This window comes from Phoenix dactylifera, chromosome 14 (assembly GCF_009389715.1).
Source record: "Phoenix dactylifera cultivar Barhee BC4 chromosome 14, palm_55x_up_171113_PBpolish2nd_filt_p, whole genome shotgun sequence".
Lineage (NCBI taxonomy): Eukaryota > Viridiplantae > Streptophyta > Magnoliopsida > Arecales > Arecaceae > Phoenix > Phoenix dactylifera.
This window is the reverse complement of record NC_052405.1, coordinates 6,709,832-6,724,600: the sequence shown is the minus strand read 5'-3', so window position 1 is coordinate 6,724,600 and position 14,769 is coordinate 6,709,832. Positions and strand designations below refer to the sequence as shown.

The window sequence follows — 14,769 nt, the reverse complement described above, 5'->3', positions numbered from 1 at the left end:
GGGTATACTAAACCTGTTCCATGGGCAGGCTGGGCTGGGTTTGAGTCGGGCTCAACTCAAGAGAAAACTGAAACTAGTGAGGCCCGAGCCTGGCCCAGCCCGGCCTTCGGGCCTCCTTTCCAAGCTCGAGTCTCGAGATTGGTACTTACTCATGCTTCGGGCCGGATCTCAAGCCAGGCCTTGGGCTTTCTGGACCCTTTTTTTAGTTTAAAATATAAAAAAATACTTGCAAAGATTAAATATTTGAAAAGAAGACATAGGTCTTTTCTTTCATCATTGGTATAAATGGTAGATGAATTAAAAGGAAAGCTAAATAGACAATATTGATCCAAGGTATTCTCAAACATATTAGAATGCCTGCCCCCTCTTATAAAGCAAATATAGGCAGATTGGAGAATTTATGGTCCAGAATAAGAGAATCAAATTGTATTATGTGCTTGACTTCTCTTCCCATGGATTTATGGTAAATGACCTGAGCTTTATATTGTCCAGCCAATCCATCATCACCTCACCATAAAATGCTAACCTTGTTGTGGATTACAAGAAGACTATTATGTGGATGATACAGGTGATTATGAATCTCGTTAGAATAGAACCTAGATTTCATATGTTTAAAATGCATGCCTCTTAATCTCTATATTATACCTTAGGAGTCCAAAACATACAGAAGCATATTGCTTGTGTGCTCGAGTTCTTTTCACATATATTCTGGTAATTTATTCTTACAAGAGTTTTTGGCTTTTCCAGCCAACAGTATGCCATAAACGATCACGCTTTTGTGGAATCCAGGGGGGCATTATCTGGATAATACTGTGACAATGAAGCTTCTTTGGACAATCTAGATTTCATATGTCATTCCCACCTTGAGCAGCTTGCCCCGTGGAATTGACAAAACCTTCTCCCCCTGCCTGATGTTTCTCCTTATGAAATCGTAGATGTAGTTGACAACTAATTTCTTGATAATAGAGGAATTATTCTCTGCTACAACTTCAGCTTCTGCCAATAGATAAACCACCCCCTTCTCCATTTCTTTCTGAACAAACTCTTTCTCCTCTTCAACTGACAGAATCTGTGCGGCCGCAATTCTGCCAGAAGAGTTTGTTGAGCATTTGCTGATGCCATAATGGATCGATCTTGAAGAGACATTAGGTGAACTTTGTGGCTTCAATGTTTCCTCGACGTGCACTGTGGATGATCCTGTTCTTTGTGGCTTGGCTTCACTTGTTTCAAGCACCGAGCTTGCAAGGTTTGCTGCCTCAGGCAGTGGATCACTTTGCTTAGCAGGTCCACTTTCGAGAAAGAAGTACTCATGGTGGATAAACTGCTTCAGTTGTTCAATGAGCAATAGTTCAAATTCCTTGGCCTCTTCCAGAACATCTCTATATCCATAGCGTATCACACATCGGAACATTCTGTAGTCCCTTGGTCCAATTTGTCTGAAAAGAAAGCGTTCTTGCATTTCCACTCTACTGATTGGCAAGTGCTTTATTGAAACAAACACAAGAACAGAATGAAGGGAGGGTATTTTCTCAACAAAGTGGCTGAATATGGGTGGGATACCTTGGACGAGCTCAGAGTATAGAAATCCAACCCCTCGTAACCTTCTTACATCTTGTTTGAAGGATAATTGTGTTATGTAATCACTTGAGACTCTGTGTTTGAGCTCGAACTTGTATCTTTTTACATGCACATAGTGCCATGTACCCATTATTAGCATCATGAAAAGTGAGAAGACTAGTGGTAGGTATCCGCCAGCTGTGAACTTGTATAGGACTGAAGATAAATATAGGATCTCTATTGCACTGAACACTGAGAAGAACAGCATAATCAACCAAATGTTCGTTTTCCATATGACAATCATAATGAGTGTGACCATGGATGTTGTGATGAGCATTACAGTAACCACTGCAATTCCTGCATGGGGAAATATAATGATCCTATAGATGTAATGCAAAGTTTCTATATAGCTTCAGGAATCCAAATTTTCCTTTATAAACCAGAATAAATACTTGTTAGATAATTTTTATGACAAATATATGACCTTTTATACTTACCATAGGCATGTCCGATCTTTTCTGTTGTTCTGAAGCTAGCCGTTACTATTACACAGGCAATCATGAGTGCATAGTTTATGTCAGGAATATACACCTGCCCTTCATATTTCGGAGAAGTGTGGAAAACCCTAACCCTTGGGAAGCATCCTAGAGCTTGTGACTGTGATATGATCGCATAGGCACCTGATATCATAGCTTGGCTAGCAATGATGGCAGCAGAGACAGCCACTATAAATGTTGGCCAGAATAGTGGACCTGCAAACAATTTAAGAAAATCCTTTATGACTTGTATATAAGCCAGAATTGATTTGTAGAAAGTGCTGCCAATGATGCTCTAGATGTCTTACCTGGAATTGATTTGTAGAAAGTATCAGCAACTTCCTCTGGGAATTTGGTAAGATATGCAGCTTGCCCAATGTAAGCTAGTGATACTGCTGGGAGCAAAACAAAACAGAAGCTGATCTGTAATTTGGAAGAGATTTTGTTATTGGCATCATTCAAGTTACTCAAACCAATATAAACAATCTCTAAACCTTGGATTTCAGGTAAATTATGTGGCTAGTAAAAAATTTGGCAACTTTAACATAAAGCATGTCAGCAGTATGCATAAAAATAAATGAGCCAAGACTCCTGCAAGCCAAAGTGAAACATACATGTAGTATACCATATTTTGTAGTAAAAGATATAGAAATTGATGGGACATAGCCCAAGCAGCTGACACCCACCTGTCTCATGGAGAGGCCTTGAGTTCAGTCACATAAAGCCATTCTAAGATTTTTGAAATATTACTGGTGTGATCATTGTTGGAGATATTTATGATGAAAGGCACTTGACATCGAAGTTTACAAAGCTAAAATGGTTTGGCTTCCATCCCCAGGGACTTTAGGACATAAGTTGCAAGGACTTTGTATTGGTCCTTTAAGGCTTATTATATTTCCTTAACAGGCATGCTACACAATATAATGAAGTTGAAAATTAGTATAAACCACAATTTAGTGTGTTTATTTTCTAGGTTTCAAAATTATAAATTATTTAGTGTATTTCACGGTTGACAGAGCACGGTCTACTAGCACCAAGTTAAAGGAGAATAGGTATCAAACTGGCAAACAGTCTTGACAACTTAACAGAAAAGAAATTGAACCGAAAATAAGTGAGTTCCAATATGTAAATAACTAAGGACATGAAAACTTACTGCTACTAAAATAATTACATGTGGCACTTTAATCAAGGCTCATACAGATGGGAACGTTGCTAAGTGAACAAATGAACCCTTTTATGTCATCCAAAAACCCTGTGGGCAGTCAGAGTGTGGGGGTTAACTTTGCCCATTAACCCAAACCAAACTCTTGCCATGTGGTCGAACTCCAACTTTCTTTATCGTGTTAGTGACTGGATTCTGGTTTCTCAAGAAGAAAAAAAAAAGGAAAAAGAAATAGTGACTATATTCTAGTGAGGGTTCTGAGATAATATTTAGAGGAGACAGATATGGTTAAGGTGTAAAGGAGTAACACCCTGGGAGTCCCCTAATTTTTTTTTTAAGAAAAAAGCTTCATACAAACTACAGGAGAATAAAATCATGAACTTGTAAAGCATGCTGAAAGGTATGTGATATTATGAATATATAAAACACTTGCAGCTATGTTCGCCTCAACAATTTTTGTCAGACTTAGTTGATACTGTGAAAGGAAAAAAGGAAATGTATGCCAATACCTGAATGGCTCTGACATTAAAGTGACCCAGGTCAGCAAACATTGCTTCCGTTCCTGTTTCATACAGGTATTTTTAGTACATAAATGGAAAAAGCAGGTTAAAAGCCAAAAAAGCCATTATGAGAACTAATCATTCGATTATAGAATCACCCATTCACCTGTAATGCAGAGCACAACGCCACCAAGAGAGACCCATCCCTTTCTTCCATTTCTTTTAAAATAATCTATTATGTATTTTGGATTGAACGCACGCAAAACACCCAAATCGTACTTGATTAAGTTATAGAGTCCAATACCGCCAATAAAGCTAAACCATATTAACACGATAGGGGCAAACGAATAACCAACTATATCTGTTCCGAAACGTTGAACAGAAAACAGCACGATCAAGATGGCTATGGAAATTATGACAATGCTCCCTGCAGAAGAAGAACAAACAAAAAGATTAGAAGTTAGTGAAAGTTGAACTGCACTACTTGGAAAGAGTAGGAAGGCTGAACAGAAAAAATACAAACAAAAATTTGAGTTTTCATTACTAGTTAGTCCTAGAAGATATTGTAGCTGCAGCTTTATAAAATTATCCTCTTATGCCCACTAATGTTCTTTTTTGATAGTCCGACACTCTAGAGCTAATTCATGAGACTTGATGTTCTTGAATAGTATCGTTATTTTATGTCATTTGCAATAAGACTTGATTAAATGAAGTCGGCAAGGGGTCCGACTTTCACTTAAAAATTGTAAAAATAAAAATGGACCCCCTCTGGGACTCCTGTTTCGAACGGAATACGAAAACCGGAGGCGGAGCCCCTCCTCCGCGTGGTGGCTCCCCGCCCCTCCGTCGGCCAGCCTCCACCTCCCTCTCTCTCCTTCCTCTCCCTCTTCCTTCCTCCCTTGCTCTCTCTCTCTTTTCCTCTCTTTCCTTCTCCTTCTCCCTCTCTGTCGCTGGATTCTCATTTTGGTTGTCGAAACCATCCTAGTCCGCCGCCGGTACGGCTCTGTACGCTCTGAATTGGATAGTTCGGAATGGTTCCGCCGACCATGCCACTTGAACAGTTGTGAAATTTAAAGTTAGACGGATTAGTTAATCTTAGCTAACTCTTGAGGGTTTTTTTTTCAAAAAAACAAAAGAGCTTTCAATGAGGATCTTAAAGATAACTAATTTGGATACGAAGTCCTGGATGCCATAAGGTTATCATATGCTCTAAATTCCATCATCACTTTCTTTAACCCAAAGGAAACGTCTTATCTACATTTGCTCTCCTTTATCTATCATGTTATGGCTTGTTTAATTTCGCAAACATCCATTGACTAACTCCCAATCTGACACAAGGCTTCTATGAATTGGACGTGAATCGGTGTTCAGTTTCTGAATTTGAAAACTAGATGGCTAGTTGGCAAAAATAGAGATCTTTTGCACTTTAAGCTCACACAATTGGTAAGCAACTCCTCAAGATTCCTCCTTGGAAAATGATATAGTTGAAGAAGAAATGAATGCAAAATTTGATAAAAGGAATAACATCCATGTCTAGGGCACAATTTTAGGCCATATAGTTCCCAGTTGCTTTTCATGTGCTTTAAGCAGATAGTTTTACCTATTGAGAGATTTCAGCGTAGCCTACTTATGACATCCACAAGACTAGAATTCTGTGCGTATAGTTAGTTTTGGTAACAAGTGCCTATAGTTATAGGACTTGCATGTTATATTGTTGGACCTTTTCTAAATTCTGTTATTTTGGTACATTTTGACTGATTCTTAATAAGGTTTAAAGTAATAAGATATGGTCCTTGCTTGTTGGTGACTAATGCACGACATATTGCATATACCAGGGGGTGGCAAAATATGACCCGACCCGCCAACCCGACCCGTGTTCGACCCGTTATAAACAGGTTCGGATTTGGCCTAAACAGGTTCGGATCGTAAACAGGTTGATCCGTTAAACCTATTTATTAATTAGGTCAAATATAGATTTTAGATGTCTAATCCGTTTAACCGTATAACCTGTTTAACTGTTGGGTTGATAGATAAGGGCCACAACCTACAAGATAAGGCCCATGGTTGGCCCAACTCCCCGCCTCGGCCCGATTTCAGCGCGAGGTCCACCGTCCGCGACTTCTCCTTAGGGTTAGGGTTTGTCCAATGGCGCTGCCCGAGCTCTATGCCCTCAGCGTCCCTCTCCCCTCTTCTCTCCTCCGGACCTCCGCCTCGGCCCTCTCCTCCCCCTTGCCGACTACTTCTGCCTCCCCATCGATGGTGACCGCGGCGACTCGACGGGGTCCTGGGATGTCGCTTCCGCCTTCTTGGGGCTTTTCATCATCTCGCGAGTCCTAATCTGGTCTCCAACGGCAGACTGTCTTGTCTTGTCTTGTCCACGGCGACGGCCTCCGCCTTCCGCCCTATCCGTGCATTCTCTCCCCGTCTCCGCTAGTAGTATGGTCATGCTATCTCTGATTTCCTTCTGTCGTCTCTTTCTGTCTCTGTTTCTTGATCTTGGGGATCTTGGAACTCAAATAAAATTTAGTGGTGGTCTCACCTTCCTACTTTCTTCTACCCCTTATTTCCTTTCAGACTCTTGCTTGCATCGCCACTATTTCGCGTTCTGAAGTCTGAACCTGAGGGGAAAAGGATAAAAGGGTGGAACGAAAGACTGCAAGGAAAGGAAGAAATTGGTACCTCGTCTAACCCACTATCAAAGGCAAAAGGATAAAGAAGCGAAAGGAGTGCAGCACAAGCTTCTCCTTCATTCCATATTTTGAGTTGTTGGTTATTGTCGATAGAAGAATTCCTAACTTTCCCCTTGCCCGAAAGTCCTTCACCAAGACGTTTCAAGATCTCTTCCTGGTCTCTATTCTCGTCGTTTCCGTTACTCAATTCCCTCTCTAGGTACGCGCATTGCGATCCCTCGCTCTCATTTTCCTTTTCCCCCCCTACTTCGTCCTTATTCGTGAATATTAAACATTGCAAACAGGTTACCTGTTTATTAAACAGGTTAAACATGTCGGGTAGGGTTAGCTGTTTATTAAACATGACAGGTTCGGGTTGTAATTTCTGACCTGTTTAATAAACAGGTCGGGTACAGTTTATGATGTTCTGACCCGACCTACATCTGATCTGACCTGTTTATGTCCGACCCGACCTGTATACCTACATACAGACACAAGGCAGTAGGAGGCAAGGCAGGCACACTGACATGGTACAGTGATATAGATCAGTACAGGTGGTATATGTCGAGCAATACACCTGTACTGACCAGTATGCAAGTCCACATTTTATATGATCCTGATTGAATGATTGGCATATACTAGTTGAAGAATCTTTTTTTTTTCTTTTGCATGATAATAGTTGAAGAATCTATCAACCTTTTTGTAAGATGAATTGTCACCATAAATCATTCATCTGCTGTTTAATTTGTAACTCATCTGTTGTTTGAGTGCATGGATGGAGTTTTCACTCAATCAATTCACTTGACTTTGAAGGTATATAATTCTTTACCTGCCCCTGATGGCCATAAATTGAAAATAAACATGTTTAGGTACTTCCCTAACATGAATAATGGGCTTTCTGTAAATACCCTCTTAGATTGTTGTTCTTTAGAAACTCTAAGAATGTTATGCATCTGCACACAGCATTTTGGTTTGACTACATCTAACAATTGCAAACCAAGTCCTGTCAAGGTGATGTAATTTGCTATGATTCACTAAGTATGCTTCTCAAACAGATTTAGCAACATGAGAGTCTGGTGCATTTATTTGCATAGTATGTACCTTCGTTCAGGGAGGCTGCTTTCTCCTTGATTCCACTCACAGCAGATAGCACTGCAAAACACCCAAAAAATCAATTGATTTCTGTTGGTGGCTAGTTTATAAATCTATGATGGCCTGATGCTGGCCATCAGATTTCCTAAAATGTCTAGTTAAAAGAAGGAGAAAATGAGAGGATAAAAAGTTTTACTAAGATATGTAGATAAGAATTTCAATCAACCATAGCTTTGCTAGCTTTAAAAATTTCTCTGTCCAATTTTCTGGTTACCGTTATTTTTGAAAGTTTTAGTCCAAAATATTTGCATTTATTACTTGAATAAGTTCAATTAATTTGTCTTATTCACCTGAAATGGATGGAGTTAAGACTCCATCTCCGATAACCATTGAAGTCCCTAGGATTGTGATGAGGAAAAGCGCAACCTTAGCCACTGTACTGCCCTCCAGCTTTTCTTTAGCCCACTGAGCCCTCTTCATTCTGGTTGATGGTGTCTCTAATTTGTAGTTTGAGACCATTGCATCTTCAGCTTGTTGATTTGGAATCAAGCTCACGTTTGCATACCGAGATATCAGTGAGTAAAGCGCAAATGTCCCTCCTATAAGAGTATTTTAAAAAAAGTCAAGATTGGTGAGTTTAAATGGTCAAAACATCATCTCTGTTTGTTTTTACTATCATTATATGTGCTTGTATCTTCTATGAACAAACATGTTTCTACAAATTGAATCCTCCATATGAGAGAATTTTCCAGAGTTGGAAGAACAATGCCTAGCAATTGTTCTCCTGAGCAGTTCAGAAGCATCATACTTAAATCTAATGCTTCTTCACCTCCTTTCTAAGCAAGAATATGGATTTTAATCGTTTCTTATGTGGATGTATTCGGTCAATAAGGTAGTGGAAAAGTGAATAACCAGTGAGCCAGTAATATTGCCTTCAAAGAAACAAGATATGCCTAAAAAATTTATGTCAAGATGATTTGCTATATTAGAGGTTCATGCTCAAGGCCACTACCATGGAACAAATTTATAGGAAACATAACAAACCAGAAGGAGAGTCAAGGCAAAGGTGAATGGTATTTTGGAGTTTATACGATTCAACAAGGATTTAAAATATTAAGGTATAGACCTGTACCACTCACAAGCTGGTACATTATGTACTGCTGTACAGGGGTGGTATGGCATCTGCAGAGGACATTATGGAATGGCTGAAATGAACAAAGAAAGAAAGGAAATGTAAAAAGATATACCAAGCAGTACAGAGTGTTACAAGGTTGATACAGGTCTGAATGGATCAGAACAAGGTTGCTTCATCTGTAGAACCATCATGAAAAGTGCAGTGTACTGGTCACTGACCGGTATGGTATGTACTGAGCAGTGCAGGACTGGTATAGGCAATACCTTAATCCTGGGGAGGATGTGTAATCACTTGTCCACTGTAATAATCTTTATAGACTGTTCTAATGATTAATTGTTACTAAAGTTTTTTCCTTCTTTTGATGACTTTTGTCATCTTGCAGTGCCTTCAAAGTGAGTGTAACATTTGTAGAATTCTTTGCATGCACTTCTCAAATTATTTTTGCTTTTTAATACTGTACTGACTATCTTCAGGTATATTGTGCAATTTAGCCAGACAATAGCCAGAGAGATAGACTTACCATCACCACCATCATTAGCCCACAGGACAATAAAGACATACTTGAGCAGAGGTATGAGAATCATAGTGTAGATAATGAGAGACAGGACACCCAAGAGGTCGTCTGTTTCTTTGATCCCATCTGTAAAGGTGCTTGCATAGACATATAGCGGTGATGTCCCAATGTCCCCATACACCACCCCAATGCTCTGGAATGCTAGATGCAGTGTCCTGCTCCAACCCATCTGCTTCAGAAGTTAAACATTACAAGAAGTTGCTTTAAAAATATAAGGAAAGCATCTGTAAGCGTCTCCATCCATCTAGGAATTTGAAAGGGTAGACAGATGGACAATTTCTTCTCTAAAATTTGTATTCTTTTCACTGTTGAAAACATTTTTATACCTTCTTGATTATCTTTAGCAAAGGAGCAAATCTTAATGTTGATGAACAGCATAAATTTGTTTCTACTTTGTGAAGCTTGACAAAGTCTATCATTAGTTATGATATCAACAACATATTGGTTGTCCAAGATCAGAATTTAAGCAAGACCATTAGAAGCTAAGCTTATCTATGCATAGTAAAGAAAGTTGTCACAGTTCTTTCTCATGAGGATATTATATGAAAGTTGGACATGAGTGAAAGTTCATACCTGAGCACCATGGGTTCGGATGTTTGAGACTCTCTCTGCCTCCAAATTCAGTGAGTCGATACGGCGAAGCTTTCCCCATGATGGTTTTCGTCCTTCCAAAGCATCTTCTGATTTCCTAACCTTCGCTCCTTTGCCACCATCATCACATGTTGTATCAGCCATATCTGATACTTTGTTGTATGTTCGAGCCATCTTTCACCTGCCTTGGCTTTATAGGCAGTGGAGACATGAGGCTTACTGGAAAATGAATATTTTAATCCTGAGTTGTTATTTTTGTTGAAATATCAGCTGAAAGCTTTGTATCTTTGTGGTATATTCGTTGAATCTTTCTTCTTATGCACCGGTTATTTTATTTCTGGAAGTAGCATAGCCTTTTGTATTATTGTTAGTTTTGGACTTGAAAACATCAGGCAATTGCTTACATAATACCATACTGCATTAGCACTCCTAATATCCATTTTCAGTTTTTTCTTATATTTGAGTTTCTTTAGCTCCTTAATTTTCATCTGAATCAAACTGTCAAGATCAAGGAAACATCATGCTGGATGTCATACACTTCATTCAAACTTGTGAAATTTGCAGATTCTCAAAACACAAGCATCCAGCAATTATGTCCTTGGCTGTGCATACCTGCAAGCTTGTCTGCAAATGCATAATGCATGCATGTATCAACTCATGCTAGAGCTGTTGTTGTTAAATTGATCTCCTACAATTTTTTTACTAAAAAAACAAAATGCATCCTTACCCTGGGAGAAAAATGAAAAAAGGTGAAAGATATATGGGTGTGTTGGCTGGTTTGAGTCATATGCCAATCCTGCACCTCCAGCTCTGCTGATGAATTTTTTTTTCCTACTTTTTTGTTGCATCACATATGGCGATGGTGCTGCATATACAAATATCATTATTAATATGGTAAGACATCAACAGGCTTTATGTAGCACAAAGCCACAAACTGTCACTCAAGGATCAACTCAACATGGTTTTCTACCTGCAAGCAATCTTTCGTATGTCTTATGACCATTATAATGCAAGAAACTCACAATTCCTTTTCATTGTTGTGGCATATGGACTTGAAAAGCATCAGATTAGTGCATATATAATAAATTTCTACATTAAGGCACTAGTTTCAGTTACTCTTTATCATTTTAGTCAGCTTGTGCTTGTGCCATTATCTCTTGTTGGAGTCAGCACATAATTAAGTTTGTTTCTGAGACGGAATTATCATGCTAAACAACAAAACCTCCTATGGTTTTTGCAGATTGTAGATGAAATATACTGCGTACACGTTCTCAGTTGGAAATACCAGCAAGTTTTTGTTCCAGTCCAGGGTACCTATGTGCATATATGCATCCCATGCATTTGTTAACCCAGTTGTAAAATAAGTCTGCAACCATCCATCCTTTTTCCCCTCAAAGCAATGTACATATATACTATTATCATGCTGAATACCTTTTTCCCTTCGAAGCAATATAGAACCCTAAGCCACCTTAAGCTACTATGGTAGGTAGTCTTTCTGGTAATTGGTGTAACCTTGTACTTTCTTGACAAGCTTAAATTCGAACCAGATCTTTAGTTGGCTGGTATGGAAGTAGTGAAGTTTGACAATTTAACTAACTAATAGTCTTATGCATGCATTTCTATTATTGGTGTTCCACTTGTTGTTTAGTAACATTATTGATGTATGACATCCAAAAGATGCTCGCCGTTTGTTGTCGATCAATTAGATTATTATGCTCCGTTGAACTAAACACAATTATTCATGCACCATTTCTCTACAAGAAAGACAAAATTTCAGCAGCCTGTCACCAGCAGTCGCGTGCTCTTCATGTCAGTGATTATTGTTTGAAATATCATAAATTATTGAAGTTCTCTCGTTGAATTGTTGTTTAAGTATGATATACCTACATGAAGTTCCATTCTGCACTGGAGGAGGAGGAATTTATGCCCTCATCGATTTGAGGAGACTAACATTATTTTGATGCCTGATGAATGAGCTGCAAGCTAGTACTACTATGTCAAGTTGACCATACATTCCAGTCTCTTTCATTGAAGGATATTTTTAGTTTTTATAATGCATTATTCCGGTTATTCTGATGCAATTATTAAAGCCAGGTCTTACTCTTCGTTGTTGTCAGGTTGGAATATCATATAGCGCTCTAGAATATTCTCATATATATATATATCATAAATGTTCTTTATTGCTGTAAGTAATGATTTGTGACTTGCAATGGATTTCCTACTCTCTTCCTAACGGATGAAAAAAAAGCTGGTAGATGCGCGCTTGCAAGCTCTCTCTTCAGGCTGATGTCTTCATGATATCTTTCATTAAATTATATGCACCTTTGAACATGCTGCGAGAAAAGATAATCTTCTTTAATACTTTGGACTTGTCTCTATGCATTGGCTGGAACTTTGGCTCCCCGTTGAAATGCAGCAAGGTTGCTATCTAAATGGAGTATTCACGTAGTACAACACAGAGGACAATTATTTTGGGTTGCTCTCACTTTTGCGTGCGTAAAGTATTTGGCTCATTAAACTAACTCAAGAACTTGAAGTCTTGAACTACACGAAATCTCTATTCTCAACGCTGCCTTCACATATGGCTTGTTTTCTTTCTTTTTTTTCCTCCTATCTGACCTACTCCTCAAGATATTTTTTTGAACCTACGACGAAGTCTTCGTATTTCAGTATACCTGAACACCGGACAAACTTAGATCCGGAGTCGAGCACTCGATCGCCTTCTTCCCCGTCATCTCTCGAAAATAAATAAATTAAAACTCTTATGTGTGCGTGCGAGCAACGTTGTTTGATCCTACATCCAGCATTGACAATATGGCAGCTCTTAGTAGAAGTGTTATGAGGATATGATGTCATGGAATCCAGCAAGTCGTATTTTATCCTTCTTTTCCCATTTTAAAAACTAATGACCTCGCCTCAATGAAGTACGGTGAGAATTAAGCTTAGAAACTACATGAACCTGGGTATGACATGAGCAAATCCGGCAGTACTCGGGGTTGGGAGATGTGTAAGTGAGATCCACTGAACCGCGCCACCTCACAAGAAAGAAAAAGAAGACTTCAATCGCATGCGTAAGGCAAAAGTCCGATAAACTACGACACATATGTTACATCAAGCTCTCCATTTTTCCCTTGCTTACATCCTAATGACATAACCACAATTCGATTCATAGTTTAATCAGATAAAGAACATAATTCCAAACCTAGTCCATTTCTATAGCTGAACCAGATATAATATCTATTTCATCAGTTCGGGTTTTATCTAATCAGACCACTAATACATGTAAACTTTATCAAGAAGACATTTTAATATTTGATTCTTAACACACATAGTTATACTTAACAATATATATTATTACTAACTAATTAATGAAAACCTAAAGCATCATCGGTTGGATTAACTTTAAAAAAAATGGATTATATTTTTTTTTCATTCCCTGCAGTCCTAGCATTAAGCCTCGTTCCGTGCATCTCAGGTGTACATGCTAATGACGTAGTCCTGGTACCTTTTCTTCCGGTACAATAATCGAATTATTAAAAAAATTTCCTGCAAACTAAGCGTCCCCACTTTCTTTGGCCTGTAAAGAATGAAAAAACTAATTAATAATGACTTATTGTGAAGAGCTAAATAACGACGACCTAACTCTCTGATCTTGTATATTATTTATTGTTCCTTAATAATAGCTGGAGAGGGGGCCCCCAAAAAAAAAATTAAAAATTTTTTTTTAAAAAAAAAACTAAAGTCAATGTGGATTTTTAGCCCAAAATGGTACCCAAATTTATAAAATAGCAACCCAAGTCAACCCAGTGATTGGCCCGGTTCGTGCTGACATCATCATATATCCAAATATGGATGGATTCTAATCTAGCCATCATCAATTTGTAGCCATTAGCCCCAATTTATGTGATAGAAATAATGGCATCACTTTGTATCTGCCAATCTGCGTGTGTCTATTAATAATGACCCCTATGATTTTCTAGCATCTGAAATTAACGCTGCAATGCAAGCATTATTTTTTCTATAATTTTATGCACACGAAATATTATTAATCTATCATACATACACGTCGTAAGAGGTACTTTGGAATTTGGTTACTATTAACTTTTATTGAGTCATCTAAATCATACCTCATCTTGATCAATTTAGTTCACGTTGTTCAAACCGACCCTGCAGTCGAGTCCCGTCGCTTGATTGACATTACCTTTCATCCATTCTGATTTGGGCATGAGATCGTATCTTCAATAGTATATTATTTTTTAATTTTGTTTGACTTCTAAAAATAATAATAAAATTAATGATATTTTAATAATATTAAAATAGGTGAATCAGACCTGCCTATCTGAAATAAGGTTTTAAAGTGAAAAGATGTAAGTAACCTAATACTTCAAAATGTATTTTCCGAATTTTCGGTAAAATAATAATTAGTTTATTAAATTTGATTATGATATCTATTTTACACTTGGTTAAACGGCCACGCATGTTATTTCTATAATAGTAATTATTTTAAATTATGTTATATGTTATGTTATGAAATTTAGGAAATATGATTGGGCAAATTATAAAATTTGTTTAATATATATATATATTCTCAGTACGGCTATGATCTGGCTCTACCAATGAACATTATTTGTTGACCCTGTCGACTTATAATTTGAAAAACTGATTTCGACACCGACCACTAGTGATTAAAATCGTAGTATTTGGACATTATACCACTGATGGTTAATAGTAGTAGTGTTTGATATTTTGCGTATTTTGACCCACGCCACTAGGTTACGTGACAATAGCTGTTGTTGGATTTTTGGTATTTCTTGATGAAAATAATAGTATACTTCAAAAAAAATATTTATTATTAATTTATTTTTTAATCAATATTTTGCTTTTTAACTTATTCTTTAGCATGCTTAGACTCTATTTTAAAATATTATGTTGCTTACTGAGCTAGTACAACTC

At 37.9% G+C, this 14,769-nt stretch overlaps 1 protein-coding gene across 1 annotated transcript; it reads right to left on the bottom strand.

Moving 5' to 3' along the window:
- Nucleotides 1–605: 605 nt before the first annotated feature.
- On the bottom strand, nt 606–11,050 carry LOC103712364 (potassium transporter 5). Its single transcript, XM_039133465.1, has 9 exons — nt 9,799–11,050; nt 9,172–9,394; nt 7,867–8,115; nt 7,526–7,576; nt 3,922–4,182; nt 3,765–3,817; nt 2,402–2,516; nt 2,055–2,309; nt 606–1,914 (listed from the first exon to the last, which is right to left on the bottom strand). The coding sequence occupies exons 1-9, from the start codon at nt 9,988–9,990 to the stop codon at nt 839–841; spliced, it is 2,475 nt and encodes an 824-aa protein (XP_038989393.1). The 5' UTR covers nt 9,991–11,050; the 3' UTR covers nt 606–838.
- Nucleotides 11,051–14,769: the final 3,719 nt, after the last annotated feature.